General features: G+C 37.3%; 2 protein-coding genes across 4 annotated transcripts; both read left to right on the top strand.

Moving 5' to 3' along the window:
* Positions 1-274: 274 nt before the first annotated feature.
* LOC18011358 (ubiquitin-like protein ATG12A) lies at positions 275-1,598 on the top strand. 2 transcript variants are annotated; one of them, XM_006392641.2, is made up of 6 exons: positions 275-372; positions 563-621; positions 891-959; positions 1,032-1,094; positions 1,207-1,295; positions 1,389-1,598. In XM_006392641.2, exons 1-5 carry the CDS (start codon positions 339-341, stop codon positions 1,264-1,266), a joined length of 285 nt encoding a protein of 94 aa, XP_006392703.1. In that variant the 5' UTR covers positions 275-338; the 3' UTR covers positions 1,267-1,295; positions 1,389-1,598. The 2 variants fall into 2 exon arrangements, with proteins under 2 accessions (XP_006392703.1, XP_024006384.1); XM_024150616.1 differs by having other exon boundaries at positions 891-1,094.
* Positions 1,599-2,023: 425 nt separating this feature from the next.
* Positions 2,024-15,018, top strand: LOC18011357 (proteasome-associated protein ECM29 homolog). Of its 2 annotated transcripts, XM_024150614.1 has the most exons (35): positions 2,024-2,303; positions 2,460-2,627; positions 2,739-2,828; positions 3,228-3,364; positions 3,452-3,542; positions 3,644-3,726; positions 3,877-3,983; positions 4,318-4,470; positions 4,835-4,899; positions 5,086-5,173; positions 5,264-5,342; positions 5,425-5,533; positions 5,681-5,740; positions 5,900-6,018; positions 6,404-6,782; positions 6,889-7,076; positions 7,169-7,241; positions 7,473-7,623; positions 7,701-7,873; positions 7,965-8,312; positions 8,624-8,791; positions 8,869-9,162; positions 9,411-9,587; positions 9,746-10,009; positions 10,335-10,433; positions 10,517-10,701; positions 11,670-12,005; positions 12,350-12,503; positions 12,607-12,717; positions 12,931-13,098; positions 13,233-13,359; positions 13,682-13,840; positions 13,923-14,035; positions 14,117-14,176; positions 14,600-15,018. In XM_024150614.1, the coding sequence occupies exons 1-35, from the start codon at positions 2,112-2,114 to the stop codon at positions 14,789-14,791; spliced, it is 5,460 nt and encodes a 1,819-aa protein (XP_024006382.1). In that variant the 5' UTR covers positions 2,024-2,111; the 3' UTR covers positions 14,792-15,018. The 2 variants fall into 2 exon arrangements, with proteins under 2 accessions (XP_024006382.1, XP_024006383.1); XM_024150615.1 differs by lacking the exons at positions 2,024-2,303; positions 2,460-2,627 and having other exon boundaries at positions 3,882-3,983.
* The last annotated feature ends 202 nt before the right edge of the window (positions 15,019-15,220 follow it).

Genomic DNA, 15,220 nt, shown 5'->3' with positions numbered 1-15,220 from the left:
CAACATTGTTGCTTATAGCTTTTCTTGAACGATATCTCGAATGAAAGATGGAAAACATGATCTTTAGAAGCAGTTCAGGTTTTTCTCCTTCTCCCGCTTGGATTTTTTACCCGATTCACATGATTCAAACAATTGACATGTTCCGTATTTTTTCCTTTTGCAAATTTGTTTCGAATGATAATAATTTAATATGGGCTATTTTCTTAAAAAGGTTTAATATGGGCTTTAAAAGCCCAAAATGTCATCCTTAATTCATTCATTCTCTGTCAGATGTAGTAGACGGAAAAAGGAAGAGAGCGACGTCTTCTTCAGGTATCTTTCCATCTTACGAACCATCAATGGCGACAGAGTCCCCGAGCTCTGTTCGTAAAGGTGAGTCTTCGATTTATCCATGGAATTCGATAATTGTTTCGATTGAATCTATAAATGAAACGATTGATGTTTAACAATTCATTTTCGTCGAATTGAAATAGAGAATTTTGATCCCTGTTTGAGGATTTTTGATGATATCTCGTCTGCTTTTGTTTTTGATAATTTACTCCGGTTTATGTTTATACAACAGTTGTTGTTCATCTAAGAGCTACTGGAGGTGCTCCTATACTCAAACAATCTAAATTCAAGGTATTAATCTTATCACCTTCCACGCTCGCATTTGAGGGATATACTTTTAGGGTTTTGTTTGATCAATTCTTCCAGAGAGATGAATCTTCTTGATAGTTTCTGTATTTTTGGCTTTGAGTTGATGAATTTTGAGCGTTGGTATTTGGTAAAAGTTGCTTAGTTAGGTTACTACTTTCACAATCTAGGCAAAATCGCATAATTCCCACATTCTTTTAAATTACTTTTTGATCTTTCTGCGTTGTAAATGTTCTGGAATTTGCGTGTAACAGATTCCGGGGACTGATAAATTTGCTAAAGTGATCGACTTTTTAAGAAGACAACTTCATTCTGACTCATTGGTAAGAAAACACAGCTTCTTCTTTATGTGTATGGATCCTTTAAAAGCCTTGACAGTTTTCTTTGTTTGTAAGTTTGTCTATGTGAACAGTGCTTTCTCGCCAAACCCTGATGAATCAGTAGACGATCTATACAATGTAAGGAGATTTTTCAGTTGCTCCAGTCTGTGTATCAAGAATCTGTCTCTATTATTACCACTTGAAAATAATCTTCTTATTGCTTACATGGTGCTGGTTTTGGTATTTGTAGAACTTTGGCTTTGATGGTAAACTGGTGGTTAACTATGCTTTTTCAATGGCTTGGGGCTAAAGGCGCGTACTACGGTATTCTCAAGCCGCGTAAGCACCTTTTTTCTGCTGTTAGATAAAATGATGATGAGTGAAGCGTATATGGGCATTATCAATATAACGTCTTGTGTTTTATTGTTTCAGGGTGAAGATAGATCCTCGCTTTGTTGGAAAGATGACTTTCAAATGGAAGTTTCTGTACATAATCTAGCGTTGGAATTGATAATTTCTTACTCTAAATACTACATGTACACAATGACAAAATCAAACTTCAAAGAAATTAGGTTTTAATCTCGTATGTGTATTTTTGTTGAGCTCGTGTTGAGATTCAAAATTAGGAAACAGAGATTGTTATTTTTCTTCTTCTTCACCAAAACCTATAAAGAGGCAAATTACTTCATTGATTTAGTTAGAGTAGGAAATATATAAACTTTGGAAAAAGTTTGTGGAATTCTCAATTTATAGTTGACTTTAGAGTGCGACAATTATTTAGTTAAGAGTATCATGTAATGAACTTCGATTTAGTCTTACACATTATTGTAACTTTACCAAATAACACATTACCAAGAATTTGACTGTACAATGGTTGGCAAATTAGTGATTTGGAAAAGTTTGGAAATTGAACGGATTGGGTTTACATTATTGGATTAGATATCGGGCCCAGATGTGTTATATGACGTTGGCCCATTAACGTGCTTAAAGGGAAGCTTTCTTATGCGACGTCGTTTTGTCCACAACTCTACTTCTCTTGTCCGCCAAGACGGGAAGTCTGAGGAAAAGCATAAGAAGAAAAGAACCCAGGAAGAAGCAAGCACATTGAAAACGAAGCAAAGATTCAGAAACTTAAAATAAACTTGGAGAATAGATATGGATGGTTCATCGTCTTCTTCTTCGCCTTCACTGATGTCCAAATCGGACGGCGAGTTGGAGGAAATGCTCGATCGGATGCTCACTAGGCTCGCTCTCTGCGACGACTCCAAGCTTGAAGCCCTAGTCTCGAAGCTCCTTCCCCTTACCATATCATCTCTCTCCTCCCAATCTCCCGCTGTTCGCAACAAGGCAATTTGCTCTTCTACTGAATTTAGTGTTTGATGATTTAAAATCGTACGAGCAAGAGATATCCGTTATAGAAATTATGGTGGGAAGTTTATAGGAAATCGTGATATCCAGTCTCAATGTTTGTTGATTTACCCTTATTTTTCTTTGATTTGGCAGGTTCTTGAGATATTGAGTCATGTAAACAAGAGAGTGAAGCACCAGCATGAAATTGGTTTGCCGTTGTTGGACTTATGGAAATTGTACACCGACCCTGCTGCTTCTCCTATGGTTAGGAATTTCGCTATCGTGTATGTTGAGATGGCTTTTGAACGAGCTCCTGCTAAGGTTTGGTCATCTTGTTATTTGATCATCACGTTGTTAGAATTTGCATATGCTTGTCGGTAGTGGAAATATTGCTAACCAAATTAGAGGACTGGTTCTTGTTTCCTGTTATAGGAAAGAGAGGATATTGCACCTAAGACATTGGAGAATGTTTCGAAGCTTCCTCAGCAGCACCAGGAGATTGTTTTGAGAATTGCCATTAAGGTGGTCTCTCAGTCCTTCCTTTAGTGTGAAATTGGATATCTATTTTATCTCCACTATTATACATCTTTTTTTTTCTTTTCTAAATCGTTACTTAGATGACAAAGCCAATATGTTTGCTTTATTTTGTCTTCGTATTGTTTATAGTGACACTTCCTTTTGCGACTTTTTTTTCTCTATTTGAAGCATTTATAGTGGTTAGTGCTGCATATATTGGTAGTCCTAAAGGTTTTATGTGGGGAACGATATCAGGTGATTCCTAAAGTCTTATAAAAATTGATACGCAGGCGAAGACTATTGGGCTGAATTGGTGGTATAGATGATCATTTTAGAATGTCTATTTGCACTACACACAATCATTAGCCTTTCAATATCCTGAAATTCCAATTGGTTTTTGTTCAGGTTATTGGAGAGTGTCATGCAAGCAAGATCAGTGATGATGTCGCTGTAAAGTATAGATCTCTGATTGCATCTCAGGATAAAGAATTGTTTCTGGATTTTTGCCTTCATATGCTTTTGTATCAACCAGCTCCTCAAGGGTATGGAATCCATTCGAGTGTTTTTCGACAATCTTTTGTTCTACTAGTTATATCTGCATCAAATAATAACTCGACCTTCTTATTCAGAGGAGGACCTCCTCCTGGGCTTTCAGTTTTTCAAGTTAATCGCATCAGGGGAAAGCAAGCATTGAAAGGGGACATGCTTACGAAAAGAAAGGTCTTAAAACTTCAAACTTATCTCTTTCTATTGCTGCCAAGCTATACATTTGTCACTAAGAACTAATTTGTTTAAAATAAATCGATCAATTCGTTAAGCAGTTGGGGATCTTGAATGTCATTGCAACCATGGACCTGCCTGGTGAATCTGTATATCCGTTGTACATTGCTGCATCAGTGGATAGGTATTGCTTTATGTTTTTGCCAGATGACATGCTTTGTTCTTGTCACGTGACATGAAATACTTTTTTTTTATCACTGTCCTTCTGCACTTCATTTCTACTCTTCATGTCTCTGAGAGTTGGTATGAATTTGTTGGTTAAAATTCATTCAAGTCAAGAACCTGTAGCTAAGAGAGGGGAGGAGCTTCTAAAAAAGAAAGCTTCTGGAACAAATTTGGATGATCCCAAGTTGATAAACAGACTGTTCGTACTATTCAATGGTACGTGATTCTTTTATTTTTCCAACATTTTGATTAATTTTTCTTGGACACTCAAATCATTTTTGTTCTAGGAAAGCTTAAAAGTGATATTATTTAATCCATTCCTAGCATTTAGGACCAGGTCTATGTTTCCTGCAAGGTTAAATGTTTGAAATTAAGTTTTCTTCTGCTACTCGTGGATGACATGACTATGTCTTATCCTTGAGTATGTAGACTCTATTGTAATACTGATTCGTATATATTTGGGAGATCTGGAGTGTTGAGGGTTTCTTCTCGTGTTTGGGTATTTATTTTCCGTGTCCATGCTAAATTGGCAGTCATCAATTTGATGCAGGCACTACTTCCACTGGACATGTTGCTCCAGAACATAATGTAGCTCCAGGAAACACAGCCTTGAAAGTGAAGCTCATGTCTGGTTTCTGTCGTTCTATCGCAGCTGCAAATAGTTTTCCTGCAACATTGCAATGCATATTTGGCTGCATGTATGGTATGTCGGTTAATATATATGACATACATTTAGAACTGTTTGTATATCTGTTTAGTTAGATAATTATGTAAATATTATTTGTTCGTAAATAGTTTTATATAGTCAATCAAATTCAAACTAACATGTTGCACTACAGACACGACTATCTTATAAGAAAAAGTTAATGATCTGTGTTTTGACTATTGTAAGAAGAATGATTTGGCTTGTTCCTGACGCTGGCTTCTCTTTCAAGAGGGTTCAATTATTAGTGATCAGGAAATTCTTGAATCACTTGGTGCCTGTTCCCTATGAATATGGTTCTCCATTTATTTTTTCATGTTGGTTATTGAGTATTTTCGCTATCTACCTTGTCTTCTTGGGACAGGAAGTGGAACGACCTTAAGGCTAAAGCAAATGGGAATGGAATTCACCGTGTGGGTTTTTAAGCATGTAAGTCTTTTTTCTATGCTTCAATCTTGCTGTTATGTTTGTTTTGTGTAATAGCAGAGATTATGAATGCAAATATCTATTAATTCTTTTTGTGAAAATAACTCAAATATATTTTGCTCAACTCAATGTTAGAAGTCCCTTTCTTTTTCATTTTTGGGTTTCAAATCTTTCTTTCTGAAAATGCAGGGGAAGATAGATCAATTGAAACTTATGGGCCCTGTTATACTGAGTGCTATTCTGAAAATGCTTGACGGTTTCACAGGCTCAGAAGCAGGTCAGCATTTTTGAATAAATAAAGTCCCGAGTTTCTTGTATAGGTGTTCAAAAAAGGATATAAGTAGATATGTTACATGCTTTCCTTCAGATGCGCTATCAAGGGAGACCAAAACATTTTCTTTTCAAGCTATTGGTTTGATTGCACAACGTTTGCCTCAGCTTTTTAGGTAAGGACTTCTCTTCACTGCCCTACATTTGTTTTTCCTGTCATTTTACAGACATTTTGTTTGTTGTGGACTTAACTTTCAGAGAAAAGACTGAAATGGCTGTTCGTCTCTTTGACGCGCTGAAGTTAGAAACCCAATCTCTTCGTTCAACTATCCAGGAGGCAATCATATCTCTTGCTGCTGCATACAAGGTATGCTAGTTTAACGTTATATTGACAATTAATCATTTTCTTTCTATTATGGTCCTCGTGCTCCAAAAGTTTATGCTATGATTTCATTTTCCTATTATGCATTCTTTTGGAGGCTCACCATGTCAATATTGGTATCCATCTCTTTAGGACTCCCCGGAGAATATTCTCAGGGATTTGGAGGTTCTTCTGCTAGCAAATTCTCTGGCGGTATGTATACTTTTCGGATATGATTTATTTCGCTTCTTTGCGCCACTGCGTGCGAGAATATATATTTTTTGCTCTGTTTGTATACTATTTCAAGATAGTTTGTTCCCATGTTTTCTCGAGTTTATAAAATCTAGTATCTTTATGGCTTATATTGACCAGGAACAAAATGAAGCACGCTTTTGTGCTTTGCGATGGGCAACTTCTTTGTATAATTCACAACATTGTCCAAGTCTGTATATGTGCATGCTCAGCGCAGCAGATCCGAAGCTAGATATACGGTACTGGAGTTTATCTTTATCTCACTGCGTGTTGTTGTGACTGTGGCATGTTTAATTGCAGAAAATGAGTTTTTTTTCTCCCAATAGATTCTTCTTATGGGTACACATATTTTATGATAAATCAAAGCTGAAATAAAATTCAACGCACATGAGGAAGCCCTAGAAACTTGTAAAAGTCTTTGAACATTTTCCACCGAAGGGTATACAATCTTCTCGTTTGATATTTTTCCTTCTAGTTTTGTAGTACATTTGTGAGTTTGATATACCTCAAGATGAGGCACTTGACGGAATTCTGTGATAAGACAAAATGACTTTCATACTTAACAAATCCTCTTCCGTTGATCCATCATGAACTGATGTGTATTATTCCATTTTTCTACTTCAGGGAACTAGCACTCGAAGGACTCTTTCTGAAAGAAGAAGGTCGCAGTATAGTCTCTAATCATGATCATAAATACCCAAAATTTGTTGAGATGCTGGAGTACATTCTCAAGCAACAGCCAAAACTGTTAGATTCTTCAGAAATGAGAGGCCAGAAGCTTCTCTTTCCGTCGCAAGTCTATGTGGTCATGATTAAGTTTTTAGTGAAGTGTTTTGAGTTGCAGATGGAGGAGATCGATACCCAGGCAGTAGGTGCTGAATTTTTGTATTCGGCGCAAAGGATGTGTTTGTTGTTGGAACATTCCCTGGCATTCGAAGGCTCGGCTGAATTGCATGCTTGTGCTTCCAAAGCATTGGTTTCAGTTGGTTCTTACCTTCCAGAGGTCTACTTTCTGATTATTTCTTTATCCTTTCAATTTAACCATTTTCTTGCAGTTCAGATCTATCCTAAGTTAACCCTCCATCTTCCGTTTTCTTCTTTGCATGAAGGTTGTTGAGGTTTACTGTTCTAAGAAAATTGTGTGGCTACGGCGTCTGCTTAGTCATACAGACTTGAGTACTCGTGAATCTGCATCACGTTTACTGGGAATGGCATCCTGTGCTCTTTCTGATGCCGAATCATGTTCCTTGATTTCTGAATTGATAGCTTCTATTTCCCAATCGCCGCAGAAGTTAAGGTGTTGTTCATTTCTTTTAGAATCTGTATTGCAACAAGGCTTGTGGCTGCAGGAATTAGAAACCTCTTAATGCTAAGCTTTTGCTTTCTTAGGTTCGAGGCACACCATGGGGGATTGTGCGCTGTAGGATATGTTTCAGCACAATGTTTATATAGAATGCCCGCTGTAAGTTATTGCGACTTTCTTATATGATTGTTGTAGAATAATGATGGTACTAGGAATCTCAATTCTGTATGTCTCTTCTTGTATTGTACCTTAATTGGCTTGTGGTTGATTGGCTAAATTTTGAGCGTTAAATTACATTTGCCAGCTTACCACGTCTTAACATCTGTTTTTGAAATGACTACATCTTTTCAATATTTTATGGTATCATGTTAAGGATTTTCTGCGAAACAGGTTTCTGAAGCAGTTACTCAAAATGCGGTTAAATGTTTGGTGGATGTTGTTAACTTGGAGACTGCACCACTGGCTTCGGTTGCTATGGAAGCTCTGGGTCATATTGGAATCTGTGGCGCATTACCTCTTCTTATTAATGATTCTAGTCCAGGTCAGTTTATGCCAAGAGCCTGTCTGTAACTTGTATACGAGTTTTCAGCTGATTGACTTGCTCAGTTGCTCTATCAGGGACTCAAGTGCTGGAAGTTCTGCAAGAAAGATTGAGCAAGCTGCTCTCTGGTGATGATATAAAATCTGTTCAGAAAATTGCTCTTTCTCTTGGACATATCTGTTCAAATGAAATGTCATCTTCACACTTGAAAATAGCGCTTGATCTTTTATTTAGCCTTTCACGGTCAAAGGTGGGTTTGTTTGCCACTTCTCTGTGTCCTGTTTATTTGATCAGGCTGAACTGAATTAACCCCTAAATATTGTACATTTGCTGTTGGTCAGGCTGAAGAAATTTTGTTTGCTGCGGGTGAGGCGTTATCTTTCCTCTGGGGTGGTGTACCAGTTACTGCTGATCTGATTTTAAAAACTAATTATACATCTCTTTCGACGGATTCAAATTTTCTGATGCGAGAAGTTAAATCTTTGTCAAAAAAATTGTCTGATGCCGAAACTGGTGTTGGTGAAGATAGCCGTGCGATAACCAGAGAAACAATTTCTGGTAAACTCTTTGATACTCTTCTGTACAGTAGCAGGAAGGATGAACGATGTGCTGGAACTGTATGGATACTATCTTTGATCATGTACTGTGGCCAGCAGCCATCTATCCAGCTAATGCTTCCTAAAATTCAGGTTAGCAAGCAGCACCTGGAAACTTCTTTGCAGTTGTAACCTTCTTCTTTTATTGCACACATGATCCTGTGTCACCTGCTCCTGTACCATAACAACTAAAAAGAAAATTAAGAGCCTTGTCATTCCAGTTTATATAGATGCATTACCCATTTGGAGCGTGGTACCGGTATCTCCATTACTATTTTAACATGAAACCCTGTGACAATCTTTTGCTTTGTCTTTTTTTTTTTCCCTGCCAGTTAGGTGTTGTCAAAACCACTCTGGGTGGAAGCTTGTACAAACTGTTGTTTAACGGAAATATTTTTTTGCAGGAAGCTTTCTCACATTTGTTAGGTGACCAGAATGAACTTACACAGGAGCTGGCATCCCAGGGCATGAGCATCGTCTATGAACTCGGTGATGCGTCAATGAAAAAAAGCCTGGTAGATGCTCTGGTTAATACTCTAACTGGCACAAGCAAAAGAAAACGAGCTATAAAGGTATAATCTATTCATCTAGGCCCTTCCTTCTGATACTCCAGGTTTTGTATTTGGTCCTTAAGTATTTTCTTATCCAGCTTGTTGAAGAGACTGAAGTGTTTCAAGAGGGAACTATCGGTGAGAGTCCCAGTGGAGGGAAAATTAGCACGTACAAGGAGCTTTGTAATCTTGCAAATGAAATGGGGCAACCAGATTTGATTTACAAGTTTATGGATTTAGCCAATCACCAAGCATCTCTTAATTCAAAGAGAGGAGCTGCTTTTGGGTTTTCCAAGATAGCCAAACAAGCAGGAGATGCTCTTCGACCACATTTGCGATTGTTAATTCCGCGGTTGATTCGATACCAATATGATCCTGACAAAAACGTGCAGGTTAGATTACTACGTTTCCATAATATTGACCTGTTATTGGCGGGGGTTATTCAATCTGGGGCCCTATTCATCCTGGAATGCTCATAATATTATTGTTTTTTAATTTCTTTTGCTTACTGATAATATTCATCATTGTTCGAACGACTAAAATTTGGCTTGTTTAAGTTGAACGGAGTGGCACCATTTCTAGTATTTGGCTTGTTTAAGTTGAACGACTATAACTGCTACTGTTCATGTAATCTTGGTAGGATGCGATGGCACACATTTGGAAAGCATTGATACAAGACCCTAAGAAAGCTGTTGACGAACATTTGAATCACATCTTTGATGATCTGCTAGTACAATGTGGTTCAAGGCTTTGGCGCTCCCGTGAGGCATCCTGTCTTGCCCTTGCTGATATTATTCAAGGTCGCAAATTTGACCAGGTGAGATCTTCGTTTTCTAATAGACAGTTAAAACGAAACTTCCCCTTGCTTCGGCTCTGCTTACTACATTGGTAAATTCTACTTAATGTATGATGTTAAACTCCATATCTTGAGTTTTCTTAATGCTATTATTTATTCACGCACTCTTGATATAAAAGGTTGGGGAGCATTTAAAAAGACTATGGATAGCTGCTTTCCGTGCTATGGATGACATCAAAGAGACTGTGAGAAATGCTGGTGATAAGTTATGCCGTGCCGTGACATCCTTAACAATAAGGATTTGTGATGTCACGCTTACCGAACTATCAGATGCTAGACAAGCAATGGATATTGTTCTTCCTCTTTTGCTTTCAGACGGAATAATGAGTAAAGTCGACAGTGTCCGTAAGGCTTCAATTGGAGTTGTTATGAAGCTTGCGAAGGTTAGCCCTAACTTTGGTAGATTTGGTGATCTAAGATAGTAGTGCTCATATATAACCCCCCATATTTTTTATTCTTCAATACAGTTGAGTAATTAGTAAATCCAGATAGCAGAAGTTAGACTCGTGTTGTCCGTTTTTAATGCTTTTGGTTGGGAGGACAGATATAAGCTGGATGTTAGTTTAACAAACGAGCATCTGGGATATTTTTTTCAAGTGTTATGTGTTCTTTCAGTTTGACTCCAAACATGAAGTACTTAATTAAATTTGAACTGTATACCACTGCATTATCTGTACTTCATTTTGTGCTGTTTGTTTCTGTTTGCAGGGTGCAGGAGTTGCCCTCCGTCCACATCTGTCAGACTTAGTTTGCTGTATGTTGGAAAGTTTGTCTAGTCTTGAAGACCAAGGACTTAACTATGTTGAGGTATCATTTAATGTCGGCAGCTCCAGATTAAATTTTCGCTTTTTTCCTGACATCGCATTAAATTTAATCTTTTCGTGTTTCAGTTGCATGCTGCTAATATTGGCATAGAAACCGAGAAACTTGAAAATTTACGAATTTCAATCTCGAAAGGCTCTCCAATGTGGGAAACTCTTGATCTGTGTATTAATATAGTGGATATTGAATCACTTGATCAGTTGATTCCTCGTCTCACTCAACTTGTTCGGGGTAGTGTTGGCCTCAATACGAGGTCAGTTATTCAAAACCTTTTATTAGTATAGAAGTGATTCTTCTACAACCTTTACTTGGGACTATCTTTCTTGATTTGGGTTCTGGCCGTTAGTATTGTCAAGTTTACTACCGAATGTGATGGAGGTAAGAGAACTTGCGATTGTGGTAAAAACTAAAAAAATCCCTCGTCAAATTGATTGCATTCAAGAAAAGGAAGTTTGTCATTAGTAGTGGGCAAAACCCATTACATTGGGTGGTGATGCTGAGGCGGGTAGGACATTTAAGAATTTCTTTCTCAAAGATCATTATAGTGGAGGTAGTTAGTTGCGAGATATTGAATGATTATTGCTTTTTCCATTATTTTCTTCTGTTTGGCTCACAGCTAACACATTACTCTGAGTAAATTTAAATGGGTTTCATATTTGGTCTACCCCTTTCTATCTTTCCTTCCTATAGCGATCCGGTATTTTAATTTATGCACCCCTTGTATTTGCTACAGTGGATATCTTTACTGAGAATTTAGTCTGACAGTATATATCTTAGAAGTAGGAAATCAATTGCAACCGGGTGTCATTCTGATAAACCATTTTTACCAGTGTTCTGCCTCTGCCATCTAAAAACACACAAAAAGGGGTTTAGGAAGTTAAGCAAGGGATATGATTTTTTTTTTCATAACTTGTAAAGAGTTCCCGAGAGAGAACTGAATTCACATAAGGTAGACATGATTAACTTTAACCATTCAATTAGTTGAATATAAGTGACGTAATTCCATACCTTCTCGCCAGTCCTAATGAACTCAGACTGTCTCAATGGGCTCGTCTAACTTTAACCGTTAAATTTGTTTATAAATGACTTAATTCCATACCTTCTCGTTCATCCTCATATCGTCTAACTGGTTTTAGTGTAGTGTAGGAGATTTGTCTCTTTTATTGGATTTCATGTATTCAATTGTAGATGTTGATATGAAATTTCATTTTTCCTTAACAGGGTTGGTGTTGCCAGCTTTATCTCATTACTAGTTCAAAGAGTTGGTACCGAGATAAAGCCGTTCACTGGAATGCTGCTAAGACTTTTGTTTCCTGTTGCCAAGGAGGAGAAAAGTTCTGCTGCAAAACGTGCCTTTTCGAGTGCATGTGGCATTGTATTGAAGTATTCTAGCCCCTCTCAAGCTCAAAGCTTAATCGAAGAAACTGCAGCTCTGCACTCTGGTGATAGAAGCTCCCAGATTGCATGTGCGAGTCTTTTCAAAAGTTTCTCATCTACAGCTTCTGATATTATGAGCGGTCATCAGTCAGCTATTGTTCCAGTTATATTTATTTCCAGGTAAACCATTGGTTTCGCATATTGTTGAGTCTGATGCATGGAAAATATTTTGCACAAGGATCTTGTAACCTGATAATAACTGATATCAGTCTTGAAATAAGCTCAAGAATTTATAGCTGTAAAGTCGTAACTCCCATGTTCAAATACCATCCTCATTCCTCAAGTAAGATCCAGAGTTTTTCGCAATTTGTGCTAGATGGTATCTTTCTCTCTTGCAAAAATGTGGCAAATTTTCCTTTATCATCTTTAAACCGTTTCCCGATTTTTCTAGACGCAGAAACTGCATAAATTATTTTCTTCTATTTGCCAATATATGAAAAGCTTACAGTTATTATAAATTCCAGATTTGAGGATGACAAACAGATTTCGAGCCTCTTTGAGGAGGTGTGGGAAGAAATCACAAGTGGTGAAAGGGTCACGTTGCAGTTGTATCTGCAAGAAATTGTGAATCATATTTGCGAGAGCATTACTTCATCCTCGTGGGCAAGCAAAAAGAAGGCAATTTATGATCTTTCTCGTGCCAATTCTTCTCTCTTCTTTGCACTAATTGATATTTCCGCTGGCGCTGTTGTACTCATAGAACAGTTCAACTTGCTTGCAGTCTGGTAGGGCAATCTGCAAACTAACTGAAGTCTTGGATGAATCATTATCGTCGCAACACAACCGATTGCTGCAATGTCTTCTTAATGAAATTCCTGGACGTTTATGGGAGGTGTGGCAAATTCTTTCATTCTGATATTTATTATTCTTTTCTTTTTCCTTGGTGGTTCATAAAATGTTAAATAAGATGAAATTATAACAGAAGGATTAAGTTTGAGAGGATAAATTTTTGTCGCTCCACTATTAGCTGCAGCTCTGTTCTTCTTGTCCTTATGGAGGCACCTTTTCTGCACTAGTTTTCTTATATCAATAATTGTGTTCACAGGGAAAGGATGCTCTTTTGGATGCCCTTGGTGCTCTTTCAGTCTCGTGCCACGAGGCAATTGCTAACGAGGATCCAAAAACTCCCACTATTATCTTGAATCTTATCTGTTCTGCATGCAGAAAGAAACTTAAGAAATATCGCGAGTCAGCCTTTTCTTGTCTAGAGAAAGTAAGTAAAGAGTTTCAGCTTATTTTTCAAAAAAGAAGAGCTGGCTCATGATATTTTAACATACTGACTATGCAGTTCTTACACAACATTATTCGGTTAGTGGATCTTTGAATTTTTTGATTTTATGTTATCAGGTCATTATAGCTTTTGGCGATCCAGAGTTTTTCAGTGCCGTTTTCCCTATGTTATATGAGATGTGTAATACTGCCTCCGTCAAAACAAGTTGTCAAGTTCAGTCAGCAAGCGATGCCGTCAAAACAGGTTGTTACTGACCAATGGACAATCCCATTAGTCCTATACTTTGATTGATAACACCTTTAGATTATTTGCGTGGTCACATTGGAAAATATGTTGAGATCACTAATCGTTAAAACTTGTACTTAGATTAGGAAACTTGTGGTAGAAATAGTCAGTTGCACGTCAAGTGTTGCCTCCTGAAGATGATTGTTTAGCCATAAACTGAAATTTGATCGATCAAATGAGACATCCCTTACCTCATTGAATAACTCATTTAGAAAATGGGTACTGTGCCATCAGAAAATTGTCTCGGTAATCTGAATAGCCGTCCACCCTTTGTTTTCAGAATCAGAAAACGGAGAAGACGGACATATCCCACTTGAAAAAATCATGGAATGCGTCAAGTCATGCATCCAAGTGGCAACCGTTGATGACATTCTCGGGCGGAAAGCAGATTTGATTAATGTTCTTCTAATTTCGTTATCACCTGGTTTTCAGTGGAATGGTACTGGTTTCTTCTCTCACTTTATCTTCCAGAGAATGTTTTATAACCTTAACCAATACCAATCTGATTTTTCCTTGGGCAGTAAAAATGTCTGGAATTTCATGTGTGGGAAAGCTTTGTTCAAGGTTTCGGAGTCTATGGAATGACTCTATGGATGGCATTCAACCTAGTGATGCGACAAAATTCGGTCATGAGGTAACTAATCACATCTACATATTTGACCTCACGCGTGTATAATTTTTTTACTGCATTTGAAGTATTCTGCTTGCTTTTCAGTTATATCATTCACTGGTCCCGAAACTACTGGAATGCATAAACACAGTGAAGATAGCGCAGGTATTGTTCTTCTCTGATTTGTATTAAATTCCAAGTTGATTTCCTTATTAGGTTTTAATCGGGGCAACTTGATGAAAAAAACTCAGTAATTATTTCTAGTTTACTTGCATTACAGTTCTTCTCAAGTTAGTTCATCAATGCTTTATGAGGTTTTGTTCTAGACAGGAAGAACCTTTGTTTTGACTAAGTATATGAGTGTGTTTAACTAAAGCAGGTCTAGTCCCTTCCATTAACAAAATGTATTGTTTTCATACAAGAAGATTTCACCTATCAGTAGTTTGCTATGGAAATGGTTTTGGCGATCTTCAAATTATCATTTGCATGAGCTGAATATGATGGAAATGTCATTTGAGAAAACCAAAATGATGGTAGTATAATATCTTGTCTTCTAAATCCTAACTGAATGTAAAAAAATTCCCTCAGGTTCATGTGACTACTTCGCAATGCCTGCTTGAGCTCATCGAACTGTATAGCATGGTCTCGTCATTGCATCCAGTGGAAGTAGATTTCAAGGCTGAGATTATCTCTCTGCTTGAACTCGAGAAGAGTGAAGAAGCTAAGTCGTTGTTGAGAAAATCCAGGGATGCGCTTGCAAATCTCCTCTCGTTAAATTAAGTATAGAGAATAGTCTAGTTTTTTATACCCAAGCCATTACGTGATATATTTATAAATGGAAATCTCTTACTTAAATAAGTTCCAAAAAAAAAAACAAGTTTGTCGTTCGATGTTGTATCAACAAGAGCAGACGAGTTAGTTACATATCTCAATTTTCTTTGATTTAGAGCTAAAACCTAAACGCATTTTATTTAATATGTGCGAAGTCCCCGGCTCTATTTTTCTTTCAAGATTTGTCGTTCAAGAATCACGAAACTTTGCAATTCAAATCATAAGTTGCACAACTTTCTTCATTATGTAAATTTGTTCAGAGATGCTGTTTGAGATCAAAATAGGTTTATATTGGGAAACTCCAAACACACTACATGTCTACAAAATCAGTCTTCTACTTGCAGCAACACACCAAAAGTGACGATATTTAAATATCTT

The sequence above is a fragment of the Eutrema salsugineum genome, unplaced genomic scaffold (genome assembly GCF_000478725.1).
Source record: "Eutrema salsugineum unplaced genomic scaffold, Eutsalg1_0 scaffold_7, whole genome shotgun sequence".
NCBI lineage: Eukaryota > Viridiplantae > Streptophyta > Magnoliopsida > Brassicales > Brassicaceae > Eutrema > Eutrema salsugineum.
Note: the sequence above shows the minus strand (reverse complement) of the source record. Positions and strands in the feature narration are given on the sequence as shown.